Raw genomic sequence first — 21,348 nt, 5'->3', positions numbered from 1 at the left:
CATAGGGTCCCCATGGTGCAGGTGGAGATCTGCTCCTCCATGGGCTGCAGGGGCACAGCTGCCTCACCATGGGCTGCACCACGGTGCTGCAGAGGAATCTCTGCTTTGGCACTGGAGCACCTCTGCACCTCCTCCCCTCAAGATCTTGCCATGCAAACCGAATACAAGAGGGAAGCAGGCATTTCTTCTTATTCTTACAGATGATTCCTCCCACGATGCCAGGGGAAGTCCTAATTCTGGTCTCTGATTTTACAATTTTCCACCCCTCTTCCACCCCTCATTGCTACAGGGAGGAGTGCATCCTGCAGCTGGGTGTGGGGGGCCGGATGTGCTGTTTGGGACCTAGGTCTGTAACTGATTGCTCAGGATCACTGGGGCTTAAGTAGAAGCTGAAAGTAAACACAGTCAAAAGTAAGGATCTCTGCGCATGGGCAGGTGCTGAACAGAAAAGAGCCAGGAAAAGCTGCTGAGTCCAGCAGTTGTACAATTAGCCAACTGCCTCCGAAGGCAATTGTCTGAGATTAAGAATAATCAGGAGCAGAAACTGGAGATGCTGATCATTCTGTGGGCTGTCAGCAAGTGCCATTTCAGATTCCTACTGCGTAATTTCTTGCACGCTGGTTTAGTTTTCTGTGAGTTATGAAGCATTTAGAGAAAGAGAGTTGTTTCATTGAGTTGCATGGATGCATTGTTTCAGGGAGCTGTGTGGATGTATCCTAAAAGGTTGCATGTAGTGTAACTATGTAACTGTGCTAGTATATCAATACAGAATGGTACTGCACTCCGCTCTGATGTTAGTAAACACACAATGTTGCAGTCGGTGAGAATAGCAGTCTTGATGTGGATAGTCACATTTTTTCCCCTATCTAACAGTTGTGCACCTTGCATGCAGAATCGTGATATACATTTGAGTATGCTAGAAAGAGGGGTGCAACAGTCAGCAGAATCGTTAATGTTATAGTGAACGTTAATGACAGTGAGGGGAAGTGGTTTGAAATATTGTATGCCCTGGATTTGGTGGAGGAGAAACACTGCTCTTGCTAGCTACTCCTCTCTTAATAAATTGAGTCCTGTAAATTGGGGTGGTTTTCTTTCTTTTATTTGTGTTCCAAATTAACGAAAAGTCTGTATTCTCTGTGTCCAGGTGGCAATTCACCAGGAAGTATTTCGCTGTCGTGGTTTGACTGCTTTCCAAACCCAAGCCCCTGTTCCGAGCCACTTACCGGCCGAGGAAGTGCAAACAACAGAGGGCAGTTAATGTTCGTTTAACATGCAACATCCCTCCTGGGAAGCCAAAGAGACCTAAGCAGACGCATTGCCCCGCAGGGGCCGCTCCCGCCCCGTCTGGCCGACGGGAGCCGTGTTTCTTCCCGGTCCCACCCCTGGCGCTGCTTGCGGTCCCCCAGCCGCGGAGCGGGGGCGGGCTGCTGGCGGGAGGCTGCGGCGGGCAGAGCCCTGGGGACGGTAGCGGGCACAGGGGGCGGGCCTGATCCCGGCGAAGGCGCGGCCCGGGACGAGCGGGTCCCCGCCCCACCGATAACGGGTAGTGCGGGCGCGTCACGTGCCGCAGTCGCCATCCAATAGGTGAGGGCGGCGTCTCTCGGGCGCGGATTCAAACGGTGGGCGCTGTGCGCGCGGCTGTCTGTTTCCGTGGAGACGGCGAGGCCCGGCCGCGTCCATGGAGCCGCAGCTCGTCGGCCCCGGGCCCTACCGCGCCACCCGCCTGGTGAGTGCTCCCCGTCCCCGGTGTGACCTGTTGTACAGCATTATCTCGTCCTCGTGGGCCTCCATGCCCGACGGTGGCTCTCTAGAGCCTTCTGGGTACGGGTCCGCTGCCTTGATGCAGTCTGGCCGCCTGGGCCTGGACCGCTGGCTGGGTCTCTGAGGGCTCAGCGCCGCAAGCCTTAGCAGGCCCTGGGCCTGTCCCGGGTAGCCAAGGCCTATTTCGGGTGGCCGGGACTCGGCGGGGTAGTTCCCAGCCGCCCTCCGGGTGCTGGTACTCCTCACGCGGTGTCTGTATGGGGTGTCTGTGGAGCGGCCGCAGCACCCGGCAGAAGGGAGCGTTAGTTCGGCTTTTTGTCAAGTTAAAAGCCGCAGGGACGTTAAAGCTGTACCTGCACAGCCATAGGCAGCATGGGGCTCTAACATCTCTCAGTTTTCTCAATCTGGTGTTTGCTCTCAGGTCTCACTCTTTAAATCACAGCTTTAGGTTTCAGTGTGCTTGTAAATGCAGATGATAAAAAATTTTGTGTAGTTCTGCTTTCATATCTGGTTGTATCCCCACCTTGCTTTGCACGACTCAGTGCTTCTAGAATAGCTGTAACGGTTTGCTTTGTTCTTTTTTAGTGGAATGAGATAATAGAACATTTTCGTGCTGGGATGCCTTTACGGAAACATCGGTGTCGCTTCAAAAGCTACGAGCATTGCTTCAAAGCCTCGGAGGCAGTGGACTGTTTACATGAACTGCTTGGCTCTAATCAAAATTTTGGCCCAGAAGTGACTCGCAATCAAACGGTTAAACTGCTTAAAAAATTCCTGAAAAATCACGTTATTGAGGATATTAAAGGAAGATGGGGCAAAGAGGACTTTCAAGATGATGGCCATTTATATAGGTAAAACTGTATATGGTGTCTGAAAAACTTAAGTAATTGCTCATTGGTGTAACAAATGTTTTTGTAGAATACTTTTGTAAAGGGGTTAATGTGTCCGTCCCATCCCCCTTAAAGACTTTATTTTTGTTGTGGGTTCCCCCTCCCCCCTTTTTTTATTTTCCTCCTCCTTTGTTTCTAGATATTTCTGAAAGGCACTTTTATTCAATTGCATTCCATGAATGCTAACAAGTTTTTGCAGATTTTATGATGTAATGAGTTCTGTTTGCTGTTGGCAGACATCAGGTTTGTCAGTGTTGGAAGAATGCATATCAAGAATATATGTATGAGAATGAGGATGCCATTGAGCATTCAATTCCTCTTGTTCTCCCTCTCCCCAGCCCCTTGGCTATTTTGAGTGCCTCTCTATTCCTGAGAGAAGGGCCTTCAGAAACTAAAAGTCATTCATGATGTAAGCTTTTTCAGTGCTCTTTGAGTTGTAGATTGAAAATGTCTTGAAAGATGCAAAGTTTAATTGGTTATTTTACCCTTTTATGGATTTTTTTAATAAGTTTTTTTTAATATTGTCTCTGCAGAAAGGTAGATCTGAATTTCCAGTTGGTGTGGATGAAATCATCTTTTCATTTTGCTTTATGAACTTGAATAGTTTCTTTTGCAGAGAGTGCCTAAGCTTTTCTGCTCCCTAGTCTGTACACCTGTGCTGTATGTGCATATGTTCGTTACTCTCCTAGTATTATTTAATCATAGAATAGTTAGGGTTGGAAAGAACCTTAAGATCATCTAGTTCCAACCCCCCTGCCATGGGTAGGGACACCTCCCACTAAACCATCTCACCCAAGGCTCTGTCCAACCCGGACTTGAACACTGCTGGGGATGGAGCGTTCACAACCTCCCTGGGCAACCCATTCCAGTGCCTCACCACCCTAACAGGAAAAAATTTCTTCCTTATATCCAATCTAAACTTCCTCTGTTTAAGTTTTAACCCATTACCCCTTGTTCTATCACTACAGTCCCTAATGAAGAGTCCCTCCCCACCATCCTTATAGGCCCCTTTCAGATACTGGAAGGCTGCTATGAGGTCTCAACGCAGCCTTCTCCTCCTGGCTGAACAGTCCCAGCTTTCTCAGCCTGTCTTCATACGGGAGGTGCTCCAGTCCCCTGATCATCCTTGTGGCCCTCCTCTGGACTTGTTCCAACAGTTCCATGTCCTTTTTATGTTGAGGACACCAGAACTGTACACACTAAGTAACTTGAAATACTTTAAAAGATGTAATTCTTTTACTTTGTCATAAACAAATTTGGGTCAAGATTCTTTTTCATGAAAGACCTGTGATTTATTTTAACCTTGTTCCACTGCAGTTCAGTTGATTTACAGTCAAATTGGGTTGGATTTCTGTTTAATTCCAGTAACAAATTAGCACTGATTCATGCTGCATGATATCTTTCAATAAAAGTGGTAGCTGGTTTTTAGTCTACCTTATGAAGAAAACGGCACTGAGTGCTAGGGCTTCCCTGCCAAATAAATTAAATATTTAAATCAGATTTAATGGAAGAAGTTTTAAATAATTTGTGGGGAATAAAAATGAATGTTCTTTCCAAGCTTAGCTCCATAAAAAGAAATTCCAAGTAATAGTCAAGGAAAATGTTAAATTTTAGAATTTGGAAATCAAATTTGAAGGATCTAGTGTACCAGAGGATTTGTATCTGAAGATATTATGAGCAGCTCACCTGAGAAAGTCTGTTGCTAAGTATCTCAAAACAAGATATGGTTCTGCAGTCTGTGAACTGAACATGACCAAGAGCTGGAAAAGGAGGAAGTGTCATGTATGCTTGTCCTGTTCTTAAATTCTTCTCTGGCTATCTGCTTATGGCTGCTATAGAAGGGCAAAATATTGTGGTGGTTTACCTACTCATGGACTAGTTTTTACTTGTCTAAGTAGAGTTAGAAAAGCAGTTAGATACTGGTACAGCACTTGGTCATAGGTGTGGTGTTGGTTTGGTATATTCCTAGCTCAGCCCTACTTTGTCTGTTCTTAGGATAGCTCTCTACCTGCACACATTTTTTTCACTGGTGCCATAGGTATTAAGTCCTTTGCCTCTTTTCTTTCTGGGCATTCACTCTGTTGAACGATTAAATGTGGGATTTGGTAACCACTGGTATTATGCTATATTTATTTGTCTGCGTTTGTTGTGTTTGTGGTTTTTTTTTTTTGTCTCTTGAATTAGCATTGTGGCACATTCAAATTATTTTGCTATTTTCTCCTTTGTATTTTCAGCCATGACTTTCCTGAGCTCCAGGCTGTGGAAGTTGGTTGGGTGAAATATTTTGGTGGTTTTTTTTCTTTTATTAGTACTTTGTAATTATTATTTTTATTAGTGCTTTGCCTACTGATCTGCTGTTGGACAACAGAGCTTTTTTGTTGTATCTGTCTTAATGATGCTCTTTATTCACCTCCCATTCAATGAAGTTACTAACAATTTTTTTTTAATTAAAACTGCCTATTTTTCATGCATCTTGAAGTGAAGCTAGCTTTTTCCCCACTCAGCTTGGTGTATAAATAAACAGCATGCTAGTCATGGTTTTGGTGTCTGTCTTTAAGTATTATTAGAGCATGCTTTTCTCGTGTTTATGGAGCTAAACATCTGTTTTCCAGCCCGCCTTATTCAAGTATTTAATGTCCTTGCAGCTCCCTCTTGTGGACTTCCCTAATGTTATGCTGTAAATACGGTTTTCATCATGTTGGTATGGATAGCAGTACCAGTTGCTTTTAATTCCACTGGCAGTGCTTTCTCTGGAAACCTTCTTATGCTTTATATCTTTTCTATAAACTACTGTGTTAATTTACTGTAACTGTACACTGTGGAACACGGCTGTCATTCATTAGCTTCCCATGTGAATGTAGTTTTCTGCTCTTGCTCATTGAGTGTTGAAAAGAAATGTTCCCAACTGTTGATCTGTTTGATAGTATTGGGCAAGTATTAAATATGAAGGTGAGAACTACTGTGGCTTCAAAAATTTGCAAACACTATCTGTGTATTCTGGCTTACGGGCTCAGCATAGTCTACAATAATAAAAGAGAAGTTACAATTTCAGAAGCTGTTGGGCTTTAAATTTTTTGGAATTGCATTATATCTGTGATTCTGTGATTCTATTATATACACACATACTATAAAGTGGCAAACAAGTTCTAGTTGCATGGTCACAGACATAACTATTTTATATTCAAGAGTGAGGTGGAAGCATTTTCTTGAAGCATCAGGGATCTCATCATCTCGGGGATATCAGAGTGCAGATAAATAAGATCTGATCTGGGCCAGTTTGCTGATGCCACCAAACTGATTTGTCTTTCTGATGTGCTGCCATTAATTATCTTATACATGCTCTGACCTAGGTTTAGCAGTAATTTAATTCTGGTCAAGCTGGAGATGTGACTGAGCTGAATGTGACCTGGGATAGTTTGTTTTCCTTGTTTTCTGCAAGGGCTACCTTAGGGTTTATTTCTGCTGATTTCTTCACGACACTTTTTGAAATGCCTTAAAAATTGAATGAGTTTCCTGCATAGTCAGCTGGGAAAAGACTTCAGAAAAAAACTGCTGGATATGGTCTTCACATAGGAACCATGTAAACACAGAAGAACATGGTAATATGGACAAAACCTTGTGTGGACATGTGTGTATGCTAATTAAGTCTTTTAAAAGTTATGTGACTTAGATAGCTTTGCTTTAAGAGATGATGCATGCTAGCAGTTCACTTGACATGCAGAAAATCTACCCACAGCTTTTTCAGCAGAGTCAGTGTTTTCTGGTGAAGACCTGAGTTAGTTTGCTATGCATAGGCAGCTGCTGCTATTTGGGATGCACTGTGATATCAGACATTCACCCATGGTTCAGCTGTGTCATGGGAGGTGCAAAGAACCTAAACTGTTCTGGAGCAGCAGATGGAGACCAAACAAGACACTTTGAGTTGTTTTATGTGTCACTCAAACCTGTCTTCAGGCAATTAGGTTGCACTGTGAATGTCCAAGGCATTTTTTTTGTATTTTTTGCATGTGAAGGCTTACTACAGTTTTGCTTTGGCAAATATGGAATAGGGTGGAGTTCAGAGACATTAAAAAATATTCTCTAATTGTAGATTTCCTCCTTCCTCACCACTGAAGTCATATCCAAAGAAACCTTCGTGTGGAAATCAAGTAATTAAATTTCCAGACTGGAATGAAGCAAAGGCTGGTGTTTCTCAAGACCACATCCTAGTGAAAACAGTTGCAATGGTAAGATATCCAGTTTTTATTTCCCCAGACATAAGCATATTTGGAAAGCAGAACTAATGATTTCTTTGTTGTTGCACATAATACTTAGCTATAAAATTAAATGCAACATACTTTTATTCTAAACTTATGTGAAGTAAAGTTGTTAATGATTTGCTGGGGATGCTGGCTTTCAGTGTTCTTTCTGCTACAGATTATGTCCTGAGCATCTGAAGTTCAGCATGGCTGTATTTGCCAGAATGCTTTCATTCCAGCTTGTTCAAATTTGGGTATGGCATTTGTTACGCTACAAGAAAAATACTGTCATTTATGCTGTAACTCTTATTCAGATACTGTGTAGCAGAATATATACAGTATTACTTCCTTCTTAGCTGTTAGGAGAATTCCTTTTTGATAAAGGAATATGCTGTAGCTAAGGAGAAGTTATCCTGGTTTCATTGTTGCCCTTTCAGCTTGGAGAATCATCCTGCCCCATTTTTATGTGGATTGATCCAGCTTTTGCAAAGTTGTTGAAACGACTGTTTCTTTCATTAGTAAACAAAACTTGTATCAACTCTCACCACAGGGCATCTTTAAAGCCTAGGCTTCTGGAGTTGTGTATATTCAGAACAGTCCCTCCAGTGTTACCTTGTATGTGAGTGTTCTCAAATTTTGTGAATTCTTGGGACTTCATTGATAATTTTGGCCTTTTCCTTAATGCTTCTCAATGCAGGACACTAGCCTTCGATTTCTTGGTGATTGATAGTTTGTTTGGAAAAATAGCTCCTACCGTTTTGCTGGATATCTAGAGGTCCTGAATGTGAATGGTTATTCCGTATTTGTAAATCAACTAAGTATGTGTAGATACAGTGCACCTTTCATTTACAGCACTTTTCTGAAGAGGAAAAAGCATTAAGGTCCTTAGAATTTCAGCAGTAGGTAGAAGATTTAAGACGGAAGAAAGAAAAAAGTCAAGAGGGTAGAGTATGTTAGTTACTGAGCAAGTATCTGCTGCAGTTTTATCATGTTGCAGCCTCCAACTGTCTGCTCAAAATGTCCGTCCAAGCTTCCTGGCACGGTAAGAATTAGCAATATACAACAGCATACATTCTGGCATAGCTCAAAGTTTCTTTTATTATCAGTTTTAGCTAATACAGTGGACTGTAAATTGGTGTAACTGAGACAAAAAAAAAAAGATCTTCTATTACTGGCTTTTTTACAGAAAGGTGTAACTTCCTCTGGAATGGTGAAGTAGACAGGTAGCTGCAAGTGGTGGCACTTTAAATTGCTCCAGCATCTGTCAGGCCACATACTGGCTCTGTGTGGCTTGATGGCATTCTGTGTAATGAATTACTGATGCGGAAGACCAGGTTGTCATTTCAGAGGGTGCTATTTGTTCCAAACTAGCTGTAGTCCACTGTTGTGGAATTACAGATGATTAGTGCTTGGAATAATTAAGCGCATTACTGGAGTGCATTTTGTGGGTTGGTTGAGGCTACAAGGAATACTGTTGGTGGGGGACTGCTCTGTGATGTAAATCAAAAAACTGTGAATGACTAGGAGTTTTGCCTAAAAAAGTGCACCACTGACACAAACTGTATTTTATGTTCACCTATTGACATATTGATGGCAATCTTCAAGCACTGAGCTTGGATGTGAAGTTTGAGTACAGGATAGTAGTCTCTTGCATTCTATGCTTTGCTATATTCTGTTATAATGTTGGACTAGGTCTAAAGAGTGTCTTCCGCTGTAGCTATTTGGTTTTACTTTCTTCATGTAGAGAACCTGTTAAAAAACTAATGTTTAGTTATGATCAGTATACACTGAACAGGGAGAAATATCAGTCTTAGAAATCTCATCTAATAATTCTCCAACAATTTTTCTGTAAGCAGATGTTTAATCTTAGAATGGTAGTTGAAAGCAAGTGACTTGAACTGATTTTAACGGAAAGGATCTGAACACAGGGCTAGAGGCCATTGACTCCTGAGCTTTAATGGCTATTCTGACTCACATAACTTACCCAAGCTGAAAAATTATGTAAATGATAAAAGATTCTGCATGCCTGTGAAACTTGAACACTCACTTGCATCCTGGGGAATATATTGGAGTTTAGGAGTATTTAGAATACTTCTAATAAGGAGCATGCTGTACCATAAACATACAATTTAAACTGTTATATACTATATATATATAATATACAGTTACACTGTTCAGTACTTGAAAAGTCACCAGTTAATGAAGATTGTCTTTTCTGATTTCAGAATTCTGAGATGTGGTATAAGAGACATAGTATAGCTATAGGGGAAGTACCAGCCTGCAAGCTTGTGTTCCGCAGAGAGCTAACACAAGCAAATATAGAAGAGATATGGAAATCTCAGACTTTGTCACAGTGAGTATGTTTGTGAGCCGTTTGCTGTTAAAGTAAAACTGTGTAGTAAGTAGTAGTCTTGTCTGTCTTCACTGATAATGTTCACTTTTCATTGCTGCAATTAAAGCCATAATGGCTGGACTAACTATATGCTTATTATTTGACTAACGAGTTGAGCAAATAAAGCTTGCAAAGAAACTTTACTGTGCTTAATAGTTTTTTGACTTTTTTTCTGTTGTGTTACACAAGTCCTTTTGTTATGTAGGCTTTGTCTTTATTAATCACTTTTCTCCTCAGTCTTCCTCTTTTTCTTGTTGCTATGAAATAAAAGCACGTCTGTAGAAGTGCAATACCATGAAACCTTTCAACAACAAATAAAATACTTTTTATGAGACAAGAAATGGAGTTGCTAATTGGGTGCTGAAGGCTTTAGGATTCAGATATTCTCTGCTATTTCCAAAAGGAATATCTATACAAAGTTAAAGACATTGCTTTAGAACATTTATTCAGGAGAAAAAATAATATACATGGAATCATACCCTACCTTCTGTGAGACAGACCCAGCAGGCAGACAGCACATGTGATCTGCAGGATTTCCTATCCTCTCCACAGTGACTGAAGGGATAGGGGGCAATGGTGACAAATTCCTGCCCAACACAGCAGGCATGTCACCTCTGTGACTACCCCACTTTTCCCAATGCCCTTGTATAATAAGTATGAGGCTCTGCATATGTGGAACTGAACAATTATGAGGATGATGGTTCATCCTGATTGGAGGTATTACCAAGGTTAAGTTGTCCTACACCCTGCATCAAAATTATTTGCATAAAGGAAAAAAAAGACTGTCAGCCAAAAGGACCAAGTGGGTCATGGGCATGGGGTACATTAAGCACAGCACAGCCACATGATTGAGGGAGGTAACTGATCCACCCTACACTGCATGGGTGTGGCCCCACTTCTACTCCTGTGTGTGGTTTTGGAGCTCTTCATGAATCTGTTGTGTTTCCAGATGAAGCACACTTTTAACAGTTTCCTGTTAAATAGTGAAAGGCCTTGAGGGCTGGACTTGGAGCTGCTGTGGTAACTTGGTTTGTTCAGCTTGGAGAAGAGAAGGCTGAGGGGTTCCATCATCGCAGCCTCGATTTTTCTCAAGGGAGGAAATGGAGCTCAAGGTGCTGATCTCTCTCTGATGACAAAGGAGTGGAATAAAGTTGTGTCAATGGAAGTTCACATTGGACCTTGGAAACCGGTTCTTCACTGAAAGGGTGGTTGGTCACTGAAGAGGCTCCCCAGGGAAGTGGTGGCAACACCAAGCCTGTCAAAGTTCAAGGAGTGTCTGGATGATGCTGTTGGTCATGTTATTTAGTGTTAGCTAGTTCTGTGAGGAGCAGCAAGCTAGTCTCAATGATCCTTATGGGTCTCTTCTGAGTTGCAATGTTCTATAAGTCTATGAAATGGAGAGGTCTCAATTTCAGAATCCTATCTATCTTGAAATTACATGTTTGCTTTTTTTCAGATTACATGATGTATGAACTGTGTGTTTATGTGTTTTTGCAGATTACAAAAGGTCTTGGGTTTGGATTCCCTGAATGAAGTGTTAGACATAAAAATTGTGAACTCAAAGCATATACTCCAAAATGCGTACAATGTCAATAAGCAAGGCATTGTCATTTTAGAAGACAAATCAAGTGAGTATTTTAGAAGTTTTCATTTAACTTTTTAATAGTATAGCTTACTAGTATATAAAAAGTATTTGTTCTAATCTATAGTAACAGGTAACATCTTTCTACTTGTGTGATGAAATCTATACTACGGTTTTTACAAAGTATGCCGTTGTTGTCCTCTGACAACCCAATAGTCAGAATTGGTGTTTATTACATATTTACTCTCTTAAACATATTGCTGCTTCAGCAGGGTTGAAAGACTAAAGTAAAAAAGCAGCAACTTTTCCTTTATAAAGAAAAGGATACTACTCACTTCAAGTTGGCTTTGTCAGCCCAGGCCTTAACTGCCTGAACTGGACTATTTACATAAAGAAAATGTGTATAAAAATTGAGAAAAAAATCAGAATGTATGCTGAGAAATATGTAAGATTTGGTTTGATTTTCAGTTAATGAGTTTTGAAACCAGTGCTGAGATTAAAAATTCTTTGCACATCAGGGAGAAAGTAAAGCATCTTTGCTGCTGTGATGCTTTGGGCTGATGCCAGCCTTATGAAGTTTAACCATGACAAGTGCAAGGTCTTACACCTGGGTCAGAACAATCCCAGGCACAGCTACAGGTTGGGCAGAGAAGAGATTCAGAGCAGCCATGCAGAGAAGGACTTGGGGGTGTTTGTCAAAGAGAAACTGAATGTGAGCCGGCTTCAGCGTATACTCGCAGCCCAGAAAACCACCTGTATCCTGGGCTGCATCAAAAGGAGAGTGACCAGCAGGTCGAAAGAGGTGATCCTGCCCCTCTACTCTGCTCTCGTGAGACCTCACTTGGAGTATTGTGTGCAGTTCTGGTGTCTTCAACATAAAAAGGACATGGAACTGTTGGAACAAGTCCAGAGGAGGGCCACGAGGATGATCAGGGGACTGGAGCACCTCCCGTATGAAGATAGGCTGAGGAAGCTGGGGCTGTTCAGCCTGGAGAAGAGAAGGCTGCATTGAGACCTCATAGCAGCCTTCCAGTATCTGAAGGGGGCCTATAGGGATGCTGGCAAGGGACTATTGATTAGGGACTGTAGTGATAGGACAAGGGGTAATGGGTCCAAACTTAAACAGGGGAAGTTTAGATTGGATATAAGGAGGCAATTCTTTATAGTAAGGGTGGTGAGGCACTGGAATAGTTTGCCTAGGGAGGCTGTGAATGCTCCATCCCTGGTGGTGTTCAAGGCCAGGTTGGACAGAGCCTTGGGTGACATGGTGTAGTGTGAGGTGTCCCTGTCTATGTCATGGGGTTGGAACTTGATGATCTGAAGGTCCTTTCCAACCCTACCTGTTCTATAATTCTATGATTTATCACTTACAATATTATTGTCACCATGTTTTCCAGAAGATTTGCGGAGTATTAAACTATGAGATTGTAACCTGTTTTGGTTTGTAAATGAACCCTTTTCCAGAGCATATACATATTCCTTTTAAAGACAATTGGAGCACCTCAGGACGTTAACCATCTCCTTGCAAAAATGACGAAACGGCATGTATGAGTGCTTTTCATCATTTTCAATGCAAAGTAAACATTTCACTGTAAGGCACTTTTGAAGGTGTAGCTTGAACTAGTTTGGCTGTTTATTGCAGGGGCAGGTTAAGGATTTGAGATACAATTCATTTTGCTGGTTGAATTGTAAGAGCTGTAGGCACAACTGGTTGATGATAGGGAGTACTGGAGGTACTCAAGTAAGATATAATTAAAGCTATATCCTGTATTAAGGTGTAGCCTGCCTTTGCAATCAGTTGCACTACCAGAGAGGGGGAACTTCTTAAAGAATTTCTGTTTCACTTTTATCTTTTAATTTTTCTCAGATTTTTTTGTCCTTTTAATTTCTGTCTGTTTCTCCTCAATGCAGAAGAACTACCTCACTGGATATTATCAGCAATGAAATGTCTAGCAAATTGTAAGTCCTTTTGGGGGGAGAGAGGGAACAAAACCAACCCACCCTCATAGAAGACAGTTAAACTGTCTGCCTTACTGCTTTATCAAATCCTGTTTATATTCACAGTTGATATTTTTTCAGATTGTTGCCTAAAAGCTGGAAAAGGTCAACCAGCATATATTCTACTAATGCAGTTTATTTCAATGGAATATATAGAGGTTTAACTGTTCCTATTTTAACTTTATCTATTTCCATTGGACCTACTGGAAATTGGTCAATTCAATAGCTGAATACATTATTCATTTTTATGTTGAATAATGAGTCTAAGTTTTTGGGTTTTTTCTACTTGATGTTGCATTTTAAATGACAGGAATAGAAAATGGTGATCTGTTTGATGGCTGCAAATTCAATTTGTTTGTTGTTTCCCCCCGCTCCTTTCTAGGGCCCAGCTGCTCAGACTTGAAGCAGCCTACATATTCAGGCTTTGAAAGAGATGTCTTCAAAACTATAGTGGACTACTTTGGCCAGATGAAAGAACCTCTTCTCACATTTAATTTTTTTGATGTTTTTGTTAGTGTGTTAGGTAAGTAGTTTAAGATATAAACTATTCATTTAAATTCATCATATCCAGATGTATCACAACTCATTTCTTTAGGACCTGTCCTGTCCATTCTACATGGTGAACAGTTTAATATTAAAATTTATTACAGATCACAAGTCTTCCATTGCTTGTCTTCATGATTTTTAAAGGCCTCTGTTCATTGCTTAGTGCTGCCACACCTATCAGATGAATTTTAACAGTTTGTTTTTTTTTAAATGCCTAAGCATTTTAGAAACTCACAGGAGCTTTTATAAATTGCTTGACTGATGTCTACATTTAAAAAAAATTAGGGCTGTAAGGACTTTTTTTTAACTATGGCAATATGATATCTGAAGGAAATGGAAATACTTTACTGCTTAAACTTACAGTAGACATTAGTGCTTACAGAAACAACAGTCTCGGTATTAGCTAACTTTAAGGGTTCATGCTATATCAGATTCAGCTATACTGCAGCTAAAGATGGCCTACCGAAAGACAGTAAATGTGAAAGTATTTTATTTTTTATGGTTACATTTCAGAATAGAACAACTGGGTTGAAAAGTAAGCATGCTTTGTAGCATGTCACTTTTCTGAGCTGCTTTAATGGGGAACACCACTGCTTTTAACAAACTGTTGAGTTGAAAAAGGGCTTCTGGAATTTAGTATTTTTATACGTTATTAGTTGATGATCTTGCTTCAAACTGAATGCAGTTCCTTTTCTTCTGACTTCTTTTTCTTCCACAATAGATACTCTTGATAATATCTCCTAAGAATTCTTGCTGTCAATTCATACCCCCTTTCTGTTTGCTTTTCCATTGTATTTTACATCTTTCGGGTTTTAAGAGTTTCATTTCACAGTATTTCACAGATGTAAACATGAGGAGAAAGAATTCATGCCAATGTTTATGTGGAAATGAAAGCAAACCATGCACTATTTCAAAAAGTAAAAAAAAATGTTTCTCAAAAAATGAGGCACTAGTATGGAATACTTCCTTACTAACAAAAATAGATTTACACAAAAAAAAAACATGGGATGCAGACTTTCAAGAATTACTTTGTATTGAATCTTCATGTTTATTCAGTTTACTGTGAAGTACTGGTAATATATATTTGAAAATGTCATGTTTCTCAGGTATCTTTTCCACTTTTTTTTTTAATTCAAGAATATGCTAACTATCTAACTGGTGGACAGATTTCAAGAAGACAATTCATCATACCTGTTCTAAAGCCTAACTCATCTTTTTGTACCCCAAACTACTTAGAACCAATTGTAGGAAAATAAAAAAGTAAATATAAGGCAGAGATGTCTGATCTGTAGTTTTGGTAGCAAGGTCTTCTCACACTTGTGAGATTTGAGGTATGATTCTTGAGTGCTGGAGGGAAAGAGGAGAAGACTGGGGAGGGTGGGGGTGGGTGGGTGATGTCAGCTGCGAGAAAAAGGGCAGGAATTTTGTTCTGTGCAATAAGTAATTAAGTCTTAACAGTAGAGGCTAATGTACAAACAACTATGAAGTTGCAGGTGAATGTAGAGGAAGAAGTAGCTGACCCATCCCTGAAAGTGTTTAAGGCCAGGCTGGATGGGGCTTTGAACACCCTGGTCTAGTGGAAGGTGTCTATGGCCATTACAGGAGGGTTGGAACCAGATGATCTTTAAGGTCCTTTCCAACCCAAAGCATTCTATGATTCTATGCGTGTTCCATAGAATACTATTTTATAGTAAGTGACAATGCTAGTACTGATGCCAGCAGTGAAGCAGTAATTCCTTAGTCGTACATTTAGAAAATATGTCTATGGTTTCATTTTTGCGCCTTTTTTTTTTTAATGGAGTATGGCTTTCTAAATTGGTAGTAATTCTTAAGATAAAGAATTTTATAAACCAGAATTTCAATCTTTGAGTTTTAAACTTTTCATATTGCTACCCTCAGGGAATTACAACTTTCCCACACGGCTCCTTTTTTCAGTGGATAAACTTTGTTTAGTGGAGGGCTTCAGTAAATAGCAAAGAAAGTGTTATTAGATTGTATTTTTAGTCATTTGGTGCAGCCGTGATGTGATATGCACATGTCTAAAAGTTCCATCTTAAAACCTGAGAAATGTTTGCAGAAATGACAGATTATTTGTGTAAACATATTAAGATGCCTCACTTGCTTCTGTTGTCAAATGAAGACTGTCTAGAGCACTTCCCTTCCAAGAGGCTGGCTGAAATTAGTTTTCAAGAATAGCTAAAAAAATAGGACTAAGGTGTCAGTAATCATCAAATATTTCACTAACTTGGTAAGATTAAACTTGCTTTTTGCACAGGTTATAGTGATTCTTTATGAACAACTCTTATTAATTATTTATTCTCAGGGCATCTTGGGGAGGAATAGCCCCATGCACCAGTGTATGCTGGGGCTGACTCTTAAAAGCAGCTTTACTGAGAAGGACTTTGCATTCCTGGTGGGCACTAAAGTGACAATAAGCAAGCAATGTGTCCTTTTGGCAAAGAATACCGTCAACATGCTTAGCTACCTTGAGAGCATTGGGAGCAAGTTGAGGGAGTTTATCTCGCCCCTATTCAGTGAGTGCAGTGGAGGACCACCAAAGCTATCAAAGCCTTAGAGAACCTATCATGTGGGGAGAAGCTGAGAGCAGTGACTATTTAACCTGGAGAAGAGAAGGCACAGAAGCTCAGGGAGGATCTTATTAATGTGTATAAAAGACACTATAAAAGATGTGGGGAGAACAAAGAGAGCCAGACTTCTATGGATGATATTCAATAATAGAACAATTGACAATTCAAAACCTGATTGAACATAATACTGGGCATCTTGCTGTAGGTAACCCTGCTTTGAGCAGAGAAATCTAGATAATCTCCAGAGATCTCTTCCAACCTCTATAATCTTATGTGGGAAAAATAAAATGTATCTCTGTCATTTTCCTTGTTCTTTTTTTTTAAGAGAAGTTGCTGTTAGACTTCACTCATGGATATTTTGGTCCTGACTTCTGCTTTGTTTTGATACTAGTGCTATTTAGGTAAATGTGTAGTAGATGCTTCCTTCAATGAGCCTTAGAAGCCCAAAAGTGGATGACATTTTGGTGGTGAGACTTCTTTATAGATACCTAAACTACTATCAGAGACTACTGTGCCTGTCCAGTCTTCAAATATCAATGCCATGCTCACAATCTGCATTTTCTCAAGAGTTTCTAGTTACAACTGGCCATAGATTTAACTTCTATAGGCGTGAATGACACGTCAGTGTTGCCGCAGTTGTCACTAGTACATAAGCACGTTTTATTTAGGTTCTCCTATTGTTGCCTCAGACTGAACTTTTTTTATGTGCTTGATACATCTGTGCATACATCTCAGATGTGTTTAAAGCTAAGGGCTATAAACAAACAAAGGATGAACAAAACCATTGTAGTTTTTCATGTCTACCACTATCTAGAGTTGTTGGTTATGGTTATTAATATCTCCTGATGCATCAGAATGAAATGTTGTGAATACTTAAACAAGGTGCCCAGTTCTACTAGTCCAGTTCTATGGGTGTTTTCCTAAACATGTTGGGGAGCGGAGTTATAAGGTAGTCTCGAATGAGTAGCAAAGGAATGTGGGAAGACAGATTTTAAAATGTTACATTAATTGTTATGGAAACGTAATTAAGAAATCTTGCTCAAACTTCTGATCTTGCATAAAACAGGTCTGCTGCAAAAACACAGCAAGGCCATAGAAGCTCTTCAGATATCTTGTCTGTTGCTGCCACCAGAAAATCGGAAAAGACTACAGCTGTTGGTGAGGATGATGGCAAGAATTAGCTTAAACAAGGATTTACCACCTCTTTCTGAATCAGTGAGGACCAGAACCTTGGTACGTATAGTGTGTAAGGCAAAAGGTCTACGCAAGGCTTTTGGAGTAGCACAGATAAAAGATTCTCTGCATTTGCTGTAGAGAATGTGTGCAAAATATAATTTGCTTGTTTGAAGAATAGTTCGTCTATTCTAGTTTAAATTCTAGAAAGCTACTCTGAATTTGAATAAATTGGGATTTCTTGGTCAGTTTTGAATAAATGAATTTGCTCAGAATTTGGAGACTTCCATATCTTTCAAAATTAAATTGCCACAGGTTTCCCTTTTGAGTAGAAAAGAAAAAATACAGTAGATAAGGCTTCTGGTGTTCTTCATCACTGCAGAGTGTGAGAGAGAAACAGACTGCCTGTTTCAGTCATAGTTAGAAATATGCAGCTGAATGCTTTGGTTTACTTGGTTTTAGCCATTTGAAAAACATTCCTACCAGTTTATTTCAGTATTTTTCATCACTTCAACTACAGATTTTGACAAAGCCCTCAGGAGTTAATACTCTTTCTGTAGGACTTCTTGTAGAGTTACCACTGATGTTTGCAACAGCATGTTATTACAAAGTTATTAGGCAAAACTTAGCAATTTTGACTTCTAAGAACATGTATTTATTTTGGCTAAAGTCTTTTGTAAGAAGGGCTGCAGAAAGCTAAGCTGTAAAGCCACTCCAATAAAAATACTATAGTAGCATGCATAAATGTAAATCTGTTCTACAGGAATTGCATTTTTAATTAACCATGAATAGTATTTGATTAAAAAAAGATAATTTTTTTGACTGCCAAGGTTAAAATTTAATTAACTGTAAATGATCTTTGAAAGTAATTATGTTTATCTAAATGTTATTTTTGGAAGTGAATGCTTTACAGTCCAAGTATTTTGTACTAAGTTTTAATTCAGCAGTGTAGTCTATGGTATATGACAGTCTTGATTGCTTTCTGTGTTTTTATTGTTAGAAGCTACTGGAGCACATTCAGAAAAGTCTTGTAACTGAATATTTGGGCATGAAACTACATGAATTGATCTAGACCTGAAATTTGTTTCGATTTCAAAATAACTATAATTTTTTCATCTCTGGTGCTTATCTTTTGTCAAATTCCTTTGTTATTTTTAAAATCTCTGAATTGTTTGTGCCCTGTTTAACTGGAAAAGACACAAAGTGGCCATTTGATGAAATCTTTAGAATAAAACTTAATTCAGTCATAAGTCTAAAGTCAGGGTTAGATTATGTATATGACACAAGAGACATCTTCAGTCCACCCAGATAACAATACTTTTTACTCTCCCCACCTTGAATTGAAGTTTTTTGGAAGTATCTGAAGTATTGTGCTGTCAAAAGCTCTTTTTCTAAAACATCAGTTTTTAAATACAGCCTGATTCCCCATTACCAAACAGAAAAATACACAGTAATGTTGCAATTTAATTTTATGTTGTTTTTTTTCCTTTTTTTTTTTTCTTTCCCCTCAGATGGTTCAGGCATTTTCCCATTGTATTCTCTGCTCAAAGGATGAAATGGACTTGGATGAACTGCTTGCTGCTAAACTAGTATCTTTTCTCATGGACAATTATCAAGAGATCTTAAGTGTTCCCACCACCTTAAAATCTTCTATAGAGGAGCATGTTCTAAATCTCCAGAGAGTCCAAGTAGATGTCTAACAAAAAAAGCCTCTTATGCCTCTGTTTCTAGATTAAATCTATCCTTTCTGCTCTGAAGTTTGACAGTTCTTAAAGACTTTTTTTGTGTCTGTTAGATTATGAAGAGTTTATTAATTTTGACTGCTATATTAAAACATAAGTATGTATTTAAGTGTAAATTGCAGACTTTGAATACTTTAGATCAAGAACTCTTAAATATGTTTTCTGTAGGTCAGCATTATCTTTTCTATGGAATGGGCAAGCTATGGTTGTGGTAGTGAAGAAAACTGTGGATGGTTAATAAGTGTTTCCATTAATGTTCTGATTTTCTTTTAGAGCCATCCTTACTTGCTCAGCTGTTTAGTATAATTTTTCCTGATACTATACTTTCTTTTGTTCAAAGCTTCTTTTCAGTTCTTTCTTATTTAATTGCTACTGAAAAACTGATTTTTACTTTTTCCAAGAGTTAAAAAGGCTCAATCTGTGTCATCATTTGCCTTACTAAAACTCAACTAGTGCAAGAGATAGGAGGTACAATTTAAGGTCTTTATTCCATATCTTTTCTAATTAATGACTTCAGGTGATTAAGCCAGTTTTAAAAATCTATTGTGGAAAACATAGCTGCTCTTTTTTCTATCTTTCTTCAGATAAAATATGCTGGAGCTGATACTGATGCAACATTTCCTCAATCATTTTGCCACCAAATCAGTACAGATGAATTTGAATATCAAAAAGCAACTGGCTCTCAAGAACCACTGGCAGCTTTATTGGAAGAAATTGCAATGAATAAAGAAATATCTGTGAAAGATAAGAAGAAGAAGCTTAAGCAAGTAAATAAAAATTCCTTCACAGTCTTTAATTCTAATTTCAAAGTTTTATCAAGTTTCAGACATGTAGACCTTCAGAGAAATACTGAGATTTAAAATCATAGATACACTTGGGGATGTCAAACTTTTTAATTGTTTGGAATAATGGTACTGTGATCCATCAAGCCATATTAGAAAAGATCACCTAATTTTCTATATATAGAGGTATAGAAGTTTGAGTAAATTCTTCATTTAACTCGATGTACTTTTCCAGTTTCAGAAATCTTACCCTGAAGTGTATAGAGTACGATTTCCCACGCCTGAAACTGAAGCGGTGCTATTTCCAGAAAAAACTAAACAGAAGCCACCAATACTGAGGTGGGCCTTAAAAAAGCCCTTTCAACCATTTCACCGAACCAGAAGTTTTCGGATGTAAAAGGTTTGAAACAGATCAATAGATTGAGTCAGAGCGTATTATCAATGGATCTTATGCCAAAGGAGCCTGAGAACCATGTAGTTACTGAAAAAAAACATTGGGGATACTTTTGAGATGGTAGAAATGGTCGAAAGAAGAGGAAAGTATTGAGGTGGTAGAAATGTGAACCTTTGCAGTACTTTTGTAAATAATTTTTTTAAAATGTCAGTTATTTAAAAAAACAAAAATTCAAGGGGATTAATCTACGTTCATGATAAGGTCTAAATGTACTTGTGTAATGTGTTGTTGGCAACTAATAAACAGCCTCCTTTGTTTTGTTTCCCCTGAAAATTAGTTTCTTGCACAGACTAGCCTCTGTTCACATGTAACTTGAGGAATTAATTTGCTTGAGTAAGTATGAAACACTGGATTTTGTTTTGTTGTACACCTTAGTGTTCTTTACAGTTTTTCAAAATAAAAATCTTACATAAAAACTCATTCCTAATTTTTGATTCATATGCTTCATTACAGCTTGAGCCAATCACTATTAAAATTCCATTCACTTCTGAAGTGCTGACCTACCCTTTAAAACCCTGTCTTTTCCCATGTGCTTCTAATAAATATTGTCATATGAAATTGCATGCTTGACAATACAACAGATTTTATTGGAAAAATCTGGAGCCTTGGATTTTTTTTCTGGAAATGGAGTTTAAATATTGAATTGAGTTTGAAGCACACGTGCCTTTATTAATTTTGTTTTGCATTATGAAATCCACTGTACCTATAATTTGACTGTGCATCTCATGTGATTGCCAGCACTTTTGAACTCTTAAAGCATTATCATTTTCCTGTATTTTCTTAGAGTGGTGATTTCATGTTATCCATTACAGACTTAAAGAGCAGCATTTCATACCTTATTGAGTGTCAAAGTAGTCTATGCAGGAGAGCAGACAGCTGACATCTCAACAAATTTCTATCTCACATTTTAGGAGGCAACATGGTGGTGACTATCCTGTAATGCAATATTGACAGTATTTTCACTTTGCTAAACTTCCAACCAGTCAATAAGCTTTAAGATGTACGCTACATCTTTTTCTTAAGTGAAATTGGCACAAAAGGGGTACACTTTCAAATAATAAGGAAATATTAATTCTAAAGTAGTCTGAGGCCACCTCTTGCCTTTTGTACTACGTCTTCAAGGGTGACCTTTAGATGTTTCCTAGTATTCTGTGTATGCTTTGACTATGACTAGACTACTCCTATATGGTAATTTGGCTACA

General features: G+C 39.0%; 1 protein-coding gene across 2 annotated transcripts; it reads left to right on the top strand.

The window, feature by feature from the left end:
- Positions 1-1,580: 1,580 nt before the first annotated feature.
- On the top strand, positions 1,581-20,285 carry DEPDC1B (DEP domain containing 1B). Of its 2 annotated transcripts, XM_057402690.1 has the most exons (11): positions 1,581-1,726; positions 2,347-2,612; positions 6,742-6,877; positions 9,115-9,242; positions 10,779-10,909; positions 12,775-12,822; positions 13,244-13,384; positions 17,062-17,228; positions 18,680-18,856; positions 19,495-19,677; positions 19,928-20,285. In XM_057402690.1, the coding sequence occupies exons 1-11, from the start codon at positions 1,679-1,681 to the stop codon at positions 20,087-20,089; spliced, it is 1,587 nt and encodes a 528-aa protein (XP_057258673.1). In that variant the 5' UTR covers positions 1,581-1,678; the 3' UTR covers positions 20,090-20,285. The 2 variants fall into 2 exon arrangements, with proteins under 2 accessions (XP_057258673.1, XP_057258674.1); XM_057402691.1 differs by lacking the exon at positions 12,775-12,822.
- Positions 20,286-21,348: the final 1,063 nt, after the last annotated feature.

Source organism: Pezoporus wallicus, unplaced genomic scaffold (assembly GCF_028554395.1).
Source record: "Pezoporus wallicus isolate ANWC-B61680 ecotype Strahan unplaced genomic scaffold, APGP_CSIRO_Pwel_v1 contig_2870, whole genome shotgun sequence".
NCBI lineage: Eukaryota > Metazoa > Chordata > Aves > Psittaciformes > Psittacidae > Pezoporus > Pezoporus wallicus.
The sequence above is the reverse complement of the archived record's forward strand: the minus strand, read 5'-3'. Positions and strand labels throughout refer to the sequence as shown.